Consider the following 12,691-nt stretch of genomic DNA (forward strand, 5'->3'; position numbering starts at 1 on the left):
ATTATCATTATCTCGATGGATGTGTAGTCCATGGACATCATGAACTAGAAACCTCCCCTCCTTAGTATCTCAATAGACTTTTTTTGGCTCTAGCTTGTCTTGTTGAATGACTTCTCCTAGTTTTTAGAATGGATAGGATGTGTGAAATGTCCAAAAATACCCTTAGATTATTTCTTTTGTTTTTTTATTTTCTTCCAGATTTCCCCATTCATTCTCTCTTTTTTCCCTTTTTTTTTCCCCTCCCCATACATTCTTCTCCCTTCAATTTTTTTGTTTCTTTTCCTTCTCATCCCCTCTTTCTTTTGCGTTCTGCCCACCTCTCTCACGTTAACGCCATCGTGCAGTCGGTCTCTACCCCTCCTACCCTACGCTTGCTCCCATCTCCGTGCCTCCGTCATGCCACTGCCGTCTTTCTCCACCCCGTGTCCGTGCCTGCGCCGTCGCCGCTAGGATCTGACCCGTGCTCGCCCACGCGCCTTCGTTCCCCGCACCGCTGCCAAGGCTCTACCTCCATGCCCACACATGCGCCTCCCGGTGCCGCCACTATCGATCGACTCTACATGTGCATGGTTTCAAGGACAAGTGTGGAAAGCATCTGGGGGAATTGGGATGAGCTAGGAGATGCCATATTTTTTGGCTTCACTATCGCAGTGACGCAGTGTAAGTCACCTTTTGGCTTTTGGTTGGCTTGTGTGGTGAAGTCGTTTTGCTCTCCCCATTTGGCAGGGCTTTTGAAAAAATGGCTTGAGAAGGTGGCCGAGAAGCCGTGCCAGACATGGGCTAAGCTGGGCCCCGTGCTCCTGTCCCTGGCCCCGCATTTTAAGTGCCGAGGTGAAATTGAAGCGAATGAAGACGCCACAGAGGCAACGGGCGGGAGGCCAATGGGTCTGGCTGGGTGAAGAAGACCACCGGTCAACTTACTCAACAAACAGGGGCTTTTGGGTTGCTTGCTTGCCTATATAGTAGGTAGTAGAACGAGGGGCTTTACCCCGTCTTTGCCAGGAAGACTGAACTGAAGAAGAACGATAGGGTTTCGTGGAGTCGACGCGGCGTACGAGTAAGCCTTTGCCTTCTTCATCGTCTGCACGATCCTCCATTTCTCTTGCGAACTACCTGCTCTATTCTTGCTTTAATTAATAAGCAGCAGTGCCTTCTATGTCTTCGTAACGGCGCAGATTATGCATCTCCTGGGTGTCTTCGTAACGGCGCAGATTATGGATCTCCTGGGTGTGCATGGAGTTTCTTTTTCACATTTCTTGTTTAGCAGGCGTACGCATGGGCATCTTATCATATATGCATTTCTTTTTTTTTTTTCTTTTGGGGGATAAAAAGTATTTTGTGAATGAGTGAGTCGGTGGTAATTGGCCTGAGGTCGCCCTGTTATTAGTTGCAGATCAACGCAATAGGGCTTTTCCATATTCATGTTCTCATTTTCTTTTTTTATTTGATTTTTTCTCCACTGTTAGTTAGATCTCTCCGTGCAAATGTGGCGCGTGTGTGTAGGCGTGTTCTCTCTACGTAGGACATCGAGTCCTGCAGATTGCACAAATTTCGGTGACAACTTCAAAACACTCTTGGTTTAGGCACTAAATAGATATGGAAATCTTGAAAAAAAATCGCTTGAATTTGACTTTTGCTGAAGAGATGGGCTAATGGTGTTTCGTTGGTCAAGTGGCTCCTTTTTGTTTCTGAAAATTTCTTAGTTGCCTTCTGAAAGTAATTTATAAGGTGGATAAGTTTCCTCTTGAGATGGATGGCCGTTAATGTCATTCTAAGAGCTCTGATTCTTCAGCTTCCTTTTTTTCTGTGTAATGATGATCAACTCATCATATCAATTAATTTTGCTACTATTTTTCTGTGCTTTCTTTCCAGAAATATCTCTTCTAAGATGGAATCCACCACTAGCAAAGATGACCCGGGCAAGTTGCAAATTTCTCAGAGACTCCCAATCTCTAGGCCTAATGAACATGGCACAAAAGGGAAGAAAATAAGGCTTCTTGCAAACCACTTCAAAGTATCAGTTCACAGTGCTGATGTTATATTCTATCACTACCATGTATTTACTTTGTAGCAATCCCAATTTGTGATCTTTTTGTTTCTTGAATTTCTTCAAATAAGTTCACACTGATATGTTTTGTCACATGCAGGTGAATCTTAAGTATGAAGACGACCAACCTGTCGATCAATTAGGTGTAGGTAGAAAAGTGATCGACAAATTGCAGGAGATATTCCTCTGATCTCACAAATGTGAGCTTTGCTTATGACGGTGACAAGATCCTATTCACGATTGGTGCCCTGCAGCATGTTTAATTAGTACACTGTAGTAGTGGAGGATGCTTCATCTGCAAAGTGACCAATCCACCTCTGTTACATGTTTCTCTTATTGCTTATGATCTCGCGCTGTTGTCCTTAGCTGTGCAACTTCTCGCAATTTCAGGGTTGCAACAAGTAGGACCCCTGGAGAAAATACTAGTCCTGGTGGGGGCAGTGACATGAAAAGGATGAAACGGCCGTCCCAGGTAAAAATCTTCAAAGTGGAGTTGTACCTGGAAGGGAACGGTTCCGATGGATGCTATTGCCCGAGTCCTTAGAGGTCAGGAATCAGAGAACTCTGAGGAAGCTATACGAGTCCTCGACATAATACTGAGGCAAAACTCTGCGAAGAAGTAAGCAATATTTACTGTCAAGAACTAGTGAGCCAGCTAGAATTTTTTTATGTCACTCCATTTATTTGTACAGATACATATAAAATAACATTGTGAGGAAATTATTGCTTCACTAGTCTATTTGACATTTTTTTTTTGACACTTCAGGGGCTGCCTTCTGGTTCGACAGTCCTTTTTTTCCACAACAGCCTTTCCAATTAATTAACTTGCATGGTGGAATTAAGGGTTTGCAAGGATATCATTCCAGCTTCCGAGTTACTCAAAGTGGTCTCTCACTTAATGTTGGTATGTTTATCATCTAGAGGCCTAATTTTGCATGATGTTACAGTTGTGCCATGACAAAGTTATAAAGCATATGCACCATGATATTGTTCGACGCTACAGATGTGTCTACAACGACAATTGTGAGACCAGGGCCTGTCTGATTTTCTCTTAGCCAATCAGGATATCAAGGACATTTGTAGAATTGACTAGGGCAAACTAAGTTACAGCCATGATGTTGCTCATTTTTTCATTAATGTTGCTAGTCCTAGAAAATTATCGTTCTACCAGATTACTTTGATGCTCTAATGTTGTCCATTCTTCACAACTTTTCAGGCAAAGCATGTATTGAAGAGCTTGAGGATCAAAACCACCCACTCGGATGCTGAATTTAAAATTTTTGGTTTGAGTGAAAAGTCTTGCTATGAACAAACGTGAGACTAAAATAATTTTAGTTTTAACTAGAGCTCGTTTAACATGCGTTTATTGATCTAGGTTCATATGGAAGAAAAGAAATGGCAATGGCTCTGATACAGTGGAAGTAACAGTCTACGATTACTTCAAGCAGCATTGGCATATAGAACTGAAAGATTCGGCACACTTTCCCTGTTTGAATGTGGGAAAACCAAAGCACCCGGCATATCTACCAATAGAAGTATGTGGGCATTGTTCTTCCTTTTGTCATTGTTTAAATGAGAGCTTAATGTGCTCATGTCATTGAGAATATCTTTGTAGATTTCCCATCTGGTTTCATTGCAAAGGTACAGGAAGGCTCTTACGGTACTACAGCGGTCCTTGCTGTCCATTGGTTGGTCAAAATTGCCCTGGCGTTATTTTTGGACATATGATTATATGATGCGCATGTTGTATATCTTATTAAATTTTATGTGTGTTAGTTGAAAGCTGGACATGATCAAGATCTTACTGCACGCAATGGGAGGTGGAACTTCAACAACAAGGTCAGGGTTCTATAGGTTGTTGTGCTGATGCATGTTCATTGTTCAATATTAATTTTTGTTGCTGATGTCATTTTCTCTATTCTGTTCTCTTCAGAAGCTCATTGAGCCCAAGGAAGTGAATAGATGGGCTGCCGTTAATTTTTCAACGCGGTGGGACATGCAGGATCTTGTTCAGCGCCTCATTCGTTGTGGTGAAATGAAGGGAATTGTAGGTCCATGTTTATACATGATATTGTATATATTTGAGAAGTCTTCGACTATATTTAAACTGTTTAATTTGCAGAAAATTGAACCTGCTTGATTAAAGAACGGGCGAGCTAGTGCAGCAAACCATAAATGTCACAGTTCTTTCTGACTGGAAGAGCACATAAGAGAAAAGTTGGAGGCCCAGGAAGCTTCTGGCGAATCTGCTTAATCATATTATCCACCCTGTTCTCCGGCGTCCCTGGAAGCATCACACAAGGTTTTTCGAGCCCAAAGACCCCAGAGATGACAACGTGACTAATGTCCCTGCTGGTAAACCTCGATTTTTAAGTTAAATAGGATCCTGTACAGGAACCATGCCTCTTAATTTCCTCGTAGTGAAATCTCTAACTGTGCAGGTACTGTTGTGGACATGGGAGTCTGCCATCCCAGGAACTTCGATTTCTACATGTGTGCACCTGCCGGCATGATTGTAAGTGTGTCCCCTGTCCTTGTTGAACATAGTTTTCTTTGACAATGCTTCTTGTTGTTTCAATGGTTGATCTGATTTTGCAAATACTGTGATCATTTCAGGTATCAGAAGAGCACCTCAGCCATATCTGTCGGTAAGCCAAGTCTATTTCACTTCACCGTTCCTGAATAAATGTCAAAACAGTTACTCTCTACTTCCAACTTGAATTGCTCAACTGATGGGGCCCTGTTTTCCCGTTGCAGTTGCCCCGGTGTACTACGCGCACCTGGCAGCGGCGCAGGTCAAACAGTTCGTCAGGTTCCACGACATGTCGGAGGCCGCGTCGTCGGCCAGCGGCGCCCCTGCGCAGCTGCCGGAGCTGCCTCGGCTGCACCAGAACGTCAAGTCTTCCATGTTCTTCTGCTGAGTTTGAGCTCTGCGGATGGTGTGTTGAAATGGACAGATCCTACTTCGCTTTTCCTTTCATGTTTGCACGCCAGACTACGCTGTTGCTTTTGGACCTCGTTGATGGCTTGACTTTGCTCTCTATGCGCTTAATTGGATCTGATCTCTAAAATACCTCTAGGTCTAATTTGGAAACTCTAATCCCTCTGGGATCCTGGACTTTTCACTGGATAGGTAATCCATGGGGATGTAATTTTAATTATCATCTTAGTTTTTAGTGGAATTTTTTCCATCTCTGGATTTTGCTCCCCCTGCTTCCGAAAGGTGCCTTATGATTCCGAAATACTCCCTCCATCCTAAATTGTAGGTCGTTTTAGTTTTTTAGTGTTTAGTTTTTCTATACATTTGGATGTAAGTACATGTCTAGATGCATAATAATATTTATGAATCTAGAAAAGTGAAAACAACCTCCAATTTGGAACAGAACGAGGAAGTAGAGCATCGGACGTTGCCCGTCGGTACCATATGTCCTATGTTTTCTTTCGCTTTGCATTTGGCGGGATGGTAAATGGTAATGGGAGCTCGGTTTTTAAAATTGGCAGCCCAGATTGGCAGATGGTATAGGTCTTGAGGTTATTGCAAAAAAGACTTGAGCTCTCTTTTTTTGCATGAGGAGAGATGGATGCTTCTTCTTGCTCGACTTTTGGTTGAGGAAGTTATGGAGGCGGAGGCACGCGAGAAGATGCTGGTTCGTTGGTCGTACGTGGCGAAGACGTTGGACCTACAGGATTGTCTTGTCGGTGCCATTGGATGAAGTAATCATGGCTCCAGATATTGGTCATCCAAAACAAGAACAGTGTGATGACCAAGCAACGACCATATTTAAGAGACTAGCCCGATAGGTCAAGTGTCTCAAGCTGTCTGTTACTACAGCCATCACTACCTTGATTGGCTTAAGGGGTGTTTGGATACCACCCGCTAAAGTTTAGCACTTGTCACATCGAATGTTTGGATGCTAATTAGGAGTATTAAATATAGGCTAATTATAAAATTAATTGCACAGATGAAGTCTAATTTACGAGGCGAATCTATTAAACCTAATTAGTTCATGATTTGATAATGTGGTGCTACAATAACCATTTGCTAATGATGGATTAATTAGGTTTAATAGATTCATCTCGCGAATTAGTCCAGGGGTTCTGCAGTTAGTTTTATAATTAGCTCATATTTAGTCCTCCTAATTAACATCCGATCATCCGATGTGACACCGCTACAATTTAGCATCTAATATTCAAACACCCCCTAACTAGCAGCTGGAAAACTGCTAAGTAAATATGCTCTGCACATAGACACTCAGAACCTGGACAGGCTCTGCACCTAGACACTCAGGACCTGGACAGCACGCATAGGACTACTCCTAACATCACGTACATATTTTCATACTTTATTAGCAATGATGAAACATGTTTCCTTACGTGTGATACCCATGAAACTAGCAATGTATTTCAAAGTTATATTAATACTCTGAAAATAATTATGTTAGATGCTACTTTAGATAAATTTATACATTTTTACTGAAATATGACAACATATTGTATCAATAGTTTAAATTGTTTTTACTAAAAAGTATACTAATATACTCATAGTTTTTTAATAGAGAAAGTTCAACATCTTGAGCATTGTTGTGTAGGCTTAAAGATTACTAGATGTCTGTATAATTTTTTATTAGAATGTGAAAACATGAGAGATCAAATATGATCAATTTTAATTAATCATGGGCCCCAAATTTATCCACAAACTTTTAAAATCTTTGCCATGTGCTTGAGCACAGGTTGATGAACTAAGTAGTGAATGCTAATGGAAGGTTTGGCTTTATCTATTTTGCAGGTGGTGCCAGATTTTAATACATAGTTTAGCCAGCCAGATGGTATGTACAGAACTTATGAAGCTTCAGAATAAAGAACATTTATCAAGAGCATACAGCTAAATGATTGTGCGTATTCATATGAACGCCAACCTGCAAAACTAGACAGCAAAAATGAAGGTTATAATATATTTGAAATTTCTCCGAGTGTAAATCTAGTGCCTTATATATTGACTTTCTCAAGGCACGTGTATTTTGTAAGGTTGCTGTCGATTTTTAACTTCAAATCGTCAAGGGTACCAATCCAATACGATAGGTATTGGAAAACTAAACGCTGCATGTAGCTGGTATTCACTTCGAATAGTTTGTTGACTATCGACAGAGGACGTCAGTATTCACCCGTAAAAAAGAAAGAAAGAAAGAACAAGGATACCAATGTGCATATCAGGGCCATACAATACATGGCCTCCAATTTTAAGGGCTCACCTTAAACGCAAAATGATGACCCATATTTCCAAAACTCAAAAATAACAAAAATGTATTTATACTTTATAATGTAATTACCCCATAAACTTAGGTAGGGGCGTCCGCCTTGTGCTTGGGCCACTGGAAGTGGTTCAACACCTACCACAAGCTCGTCCGCCTGCAGACCTGGCACGACCACGTGAGGGGACTACCTGACGCGATCGAGTGCGCATCAGTTGCTTGCCTTGGGGTAGTAGATGTGGATTCGTTCTTACACAGGCCGGTCGGCTTTACGGATCACCTATGCTAAAACAAAATGAGGCACTAATAGCCGTATGTACGACCACCGTGCTTATATTGCTGCGCTGTCGTGCTACTGGCATGTGGCCATCCTCTCCGACTGGTGCTTCCTTCTGAAGTATTAAGTGGTGAATAAGATCTTGAATCCTGATGGCAGTGTTTAGTTTAAGTAAATTGTCCATCAATCTTTTTATCAGCTTAGTACTAATCGGTGCATGAAACTTCAAACGGAGATATACGCAACATGAATTGTGTCGTAATCATATCGTAGTAGCCTCTCAACAACGAAATCTTATGCGCCGACTACCACTTTTTTTGACTGCATCTGACTCTACAGGGACGGTGAAGAAGAAAACAAGTAAAGATGCTGCACATACTGCCTAACTCCTGCCTGTGATCAGGGGCAGCCATCAATCGCCTCCTGCGGCAAGCTTACAACCACATTGTTTTCCATCAGTCCCCGGAGAATTGACAGAAATCTGGGTGTTTCTCGGAGAAAGACACCGTTTTTTCCAGGCGTGAGGCTGTGCCATGTAGAAAGTGTGTGTTCCCAGCTTGGACGGGAGTGTGACCTCTGCTGAAATGTTTGGTATGCGTAGATGTCGCTAACTATATATGTACTCGAGAGGCTGAATACATCTACGTTGGAGACAGCGAGTCAGGGCATGCAAGACGGCAAGGGTCGCCTTCAGTCTAGAACAATGCTGCGCCATAATTGAGGTGAAAGGTGTCCGTGTATGTTTCCATGTAACAATGCAAATGTGCAGCTCCGACAGTGCACATATAATTCGGCTCTCAGACTATCGTTTGGAAAGTTGGAAGCTCACACGATCGGAGATAGCGCTCTTGGCTTCTCGCGGCAGAGTTAACAGGAGAGAGGCTCGGAAGTCGCAACAGATCACCTGTCGAAACCATTTAGAGAGGCCACATGCATGAAAGGCCTTCAGACCTCTAACATTTGGGCATCACATCGCCAAATGCCCCAAAGCCTAAAGCACCGCCCGGCCCAGCGGTCAGAGGCCGTTTGTAAAATTGTACTAGTGTTTAACGAGCATAGTCATGGTTACTGGGATGCAAGAAATACCTTCATCCTTAACAGTACCTATGCAGCAGCACGGATTTTACTATTTTAGAACACTGCTTGACCTCCGAAAAATTTGGGTTACTACGTCATTGCCATCTCAAGGGCCTTTGACCAGTAAAAAAAAGTTGCATGTCATTAACTCCATTCTTAGCTTTGGGTTCATCTTGACATTGGTAATAAATATATGATGTCTCATGTAAGTCATGTCCCTCTTCCTGTGCACCGCGGCAACCCTCCAGCACTACAATCATGTCGTGCCGACACCGAGGAAGTCGAAGAAAGGCAGGGCGGCCTCGTCGGAGGCGACCGCCCGGTGTCGCGCCGGCGACGGCGCGGAGAAGGCGGAGCGCGCGCTGTGCGCGAACGCGGCCGACGCCGGGGCGGCGGCGCGCGGGACCATGCCGTAGCCTGCGCACGATTCCAACACACAGCACGGCATGCAAGTTAGTCAACACACGGTACACCCAAGTCAACACGAGATGTGACTGCGTGAGTGGCACAGTGTGACACACACACCGACACCGCAAGGACGAGCATGCGCGCGGCGACGAGGAAACAGGACAGGGAGCAGACGTACTCTGGCTGAAGAAGGGGACGCCGGCGGCCGCGCCGGCGGAGCTGGGGGAGAGGTCGGTGGTGCAGGACGCGGCGGACTCCTCCTCGGACTCGCCGCCGCTGTGATGCTTCCCGTGCACGCGGGGTGAGTGGACGGCGGCCGCTGCTGGCGCGACGACGTGCGGCTGGGCCGGCGACGAGGATAGCTTGCGGCGGCGGAGCGTGCCGGACTGCTCGCGCTGCCTGCGCGCCGCGAGGACGTGCCAGTGGTTCTTGACGGCGTTGTCGGTGCGGCCGGGGAAGAGGCGGGCGATGAGCGCCCACTTGTTGCCGTAGGCGCGGTGCGCCGCCAGAAGCCGCTCCTCCTCCTCCTCCGAGAAGGCCCGGCGGTTGATGCGCGGGTCCAGCTGGTTGAACCACCGCAGCCGGCAGCTCTTCCCTGCTCCATTATTCCATCCATCAGAGCACACGTGGATCAGGATTCAAGAACAAGAAGCAGGCGAGACGGAAATGCATGGTTGAATCCACCGCATTGCGTCGTGTTACCTGATCTGCCGTCGAGCTTCTCGGCGATGAGGTTCCAGTTCTGGGGGCCGTGCTGCGCCACGAGCTCCTTGAGCTTGGCGTCCTCGGAGGGCCGCCAGTGGCCCCTCGCGCAGAGCTTCCCCTGCCCGCCGCCGCCGCCGTGTCCGTGATCGGCGCCGCCGTCCTCAACCTCCTCCTCCTCGAACGGAGCCGGAGACGCCGGCGGCAGAGCAGAACGGAAGAAAGCTGCCATCTCATTGGCCATTTCGATCCAATGCTTGAAGACAGAAGAAGTAGCAACGGGAGAAGACAGGAGAGGGAGAGTGTCGGCTGCTAGCTGCTACTGCTGCAAAGCCAGGATTGGCTAATATAGAGAGACCACTGGCGAGAGGGGGCAGAGGGAAGCTAGAGAGAAGGGCGGCGTCCTTGTGCCGACCTGGTGGAGAGAGAAAGAGATATTGTGTTTTCCGTTTTGTTTATCTCAGAGTTAAATCAGCTTCAGAGGCCGCTCATGTGGGTTTGGGCAGTCCAACACGACGACGACGCACCATTGTTGTCCCAATTTCTATCCTTCCAACCACTCAGTCATCTGTTCTAAGAATAAAAAGAAAAATCACTTGTTCATCTGCCCCCACATATTACTTGCACCATGACGTAGTAAAATGATACTCGATCCAAGTATGAGTTCTAGGAAAATAAAATATACGTGTGAGATGACCATTCATGGCCCTATTAAATGACATGATACAACTATTTTTTTCAAAGCATTTAATTAAGTGTATGGATGTAAATATTCCGATAACTATACTCTTGTTAATGGACAAACTTATGAGATGTATTCTCTTGAGACCATGGCCGTATAAACTAGTATCTAAGGACAAGCATTACTTGTGTGTAGAAATCATCATTCAAGTTTTCCTTTAGCAAGACCGCACATGATTTGAAAACTGTTTGTTTAACTGGTCAGCAAGTATGTGTCTGAAATACCCTCACACATCAGCGGATGTAGGTTGGAGGGCTTGGGAGCTCTTCTTCTTCCTCTCTCCCTTCTTTCCTATTCTTCTCCTTCCTCCTTCCCTCTTCTTTTGATGGAGTTCCAGGGGGTAGGGGGACCCTACGCTGAATCCGCCCCTGCCCTCACGATCGATTAAGGAATGGAGTAGAGGAAACGGTGATCATCAAGGTGGGAATTACAATGAGGTGCAGAATTGAAGGTGCAAAGTGCAAGTCAAATGCTCTTTTCGTCCTAGATGAAAATCATTGGTCAATGTTTGGAGTTCATCGATGATAAATAAGCATCTCATGGATGTTCATAAGTCACTGGCTTCGAATTGTAACGTGACAGCGGCTAAGGAATAACTCTCGGAGCTAATAGGTTATCAATAATCGCAGACAAACTCGGCATCTTTTGTTTGCAAACTTTTGTCTTACCATCACTACTAGAAACTCGAATTCCCCTGAGGATAAACAAACCAATAGAAAAAAAAAACCAAAATCCATAGGAAAATGAAAAACAATTTCCCTGATGATTAATTGAGAGGAAACAACCGATAGGACAAGCTTGACAAGGAAATAAAAATTTGCCTAACTGCTCTCCGGTTCCCTGTCAGTTTACCACCCATAAGGGAATGTCCTTCGTCAGGTTTGAATTTTTTTTTCCTGTCAAAGAAAACCAGCAGGGAATAACCCTTGTACCGCCAAGGAAAACACATTTCCCTTTCAGGTTACATCCGCCAGAACTTACCGACAGGTTACAAAAGCATATAGTTGTGGCATATGAAATCAAAATTAAGCCTTTTATGGTCTTTGGGATGCAGCAGATTCTATTAATCTATTTAATTAACTATACACAGAAGTATCAAATATCAATTCCTAGCTAAGTACTAAATTATTTCCACCTCTCTAACTATAATTATTTTTTCTGGTATCTCTCTCAAGGACAGTAAACATAGCCATCAAACCTAGAATGAGGGCTTAAAGAAGAATCAACCTTATTGACATCACATAAATTTAGTCACAATTAAGGACTTAAGGTACTTGCATTGTATATCAATTTAACATTTTTAGAAGAAAAAAAACGGTTGACATGGCAAATCCATATCCCGTGGCATATGCAGCCAGAAGAGAACTTGATCGAGTGGATGGATCCTTTACTTGGCAATATTGCAATGCGACCTACAGATCCTGCCAATCGCTAAATCTACAGGGGTCCACCTAGTTTAGGACTAGTATGAAGTGACACACATGCCACCTACTTTAACCAGTGAAGAAGTTTCTCTCTCCATCTCAAAATATAAGATGCAATGTGACTTGGCGTTGTATTTCTAATTTGACTAATGTTTCTTACATATATAGTTCATGATTATACGATCAATATATATGAATCAACCGTGCTAACGTTGCACTCCACAATTTACAAACTCTTAGTCTAAATGTTGGTCAAAGATTAGAGGGTTTAAATTTCGAAATACATCATACATACACATCTTAAAGGAGCAGTGTTCTTGTTTTTTCGGCAGTCTGGTTACAATTCTTAGTCTAAAATCTAAATGATGCTCACAGTCGCAGCAACCAAGAAATTGCATGGAATGTAAGAAAACAAGTACCTACCATTCTGATAAAGCAAACAGATGAACAAACTGTGGCAGAACCAGTGTTTATTTTCCCTCACATGAAAGCATCAAACCGCTGACAGAAATGGTAAAAGGAGAATTGCAATATTTGACTGCATGTGCTGTGCAGCAAAGACAGGGAAGTAAAGTAAAGCCAGATTACTACCATTTCCACAGCCAAGCTAGCAAAGCAAAAACCTTTTGCCCCCCTTGATCACGCCCCTTGTGTTTTCACCGGCCGGCCAGCTTTACCTCTGCTGCCTCGCAAGTCAGAAATCTTCCAACCTTTTTTCATGGCAGCAGTATGGGTGAGGTTGTTTCTTTGTTTTGTTGATAACGA

The 12,691-nt window shown here is 44.1% G+C and overlaps 1 protein-coding gene and 1 pseudogene across 1 annotated transcript; one reads left to right on the forward strand and one right to left on the reverse strand.

Moving 5' to 3' along the window:
- Nucleotides 1-560: 560 nt before the first annotated feature.
- Nucleotides 561-4,968, forward strand: LOC101759902 (annotated as a pseudogene).
- Nucleotides 4,969-8,906: 3,938 nt separating this feature from the next.
- On the reverse strand, nucleotides 8,907-10,062 carry LOC101760322 (transcription factor CSA). Its single transcript, XM_004971491.3, has 3 exons — nucleotides 9,761-10,062; nucleotides 9,237-9,653; nucleotides 8,907-9,067 (listed from the first exon to the last, which is right to left on the reverse strand). Exons 1-3 carry the CDS (start codon nucleotides 10,002-10,004, stop codon nucleotides 8,907-8,909), a joined length of 822 nt encoding a protein of 273 aa, XP_004971548.3. The 5' UTR covers nucleotides 10,005-10,062.
- Between the last annotated feature and the right edge of the window lie 2,629 nt (nucleotides 10,063-12,691).

Source organism: Setaria italica, chromosome V, assembly GCF_000263155.2.
Source record: "Setaria italica strain Yugu1 chromosome V, Setaria_italica_v2.0, whole genome shotgun sequence".
NCBI classification, from domain to species: domain Eukaryota; kingdom Viridiplantae; phylum Streptophyta; class Magnoliopsida; order Poales; family Poaceae; genus Setaria; species Setaria italica.

Excerpts from the sequence above, each read along its gene's own strand:
- LOC101760322 (XM_004971491.3), bottom strand. The coding sequence starts at position 10,004 with ATGGCCAATGAGATGGCAGCTTTCTTCCGTTCTGCTCTGCCGCCGGCG. Across the intron at positions 9,654-9,760 it reads GAAGCTCGACGGCAGATCAG|GGAAGAGCTGCCGGCTGCGG; the intron begins GTAACACGACGC and ends ATAATGGAGCAG. Across the intron at positions 9,068-9,236 it reads CGTCCCCTTCTTCAGCCAGA|GCTACGGCATGGTCCCGCGC; the intron begins GTACGTCTGCTC and ends AATCGTGCGCAG.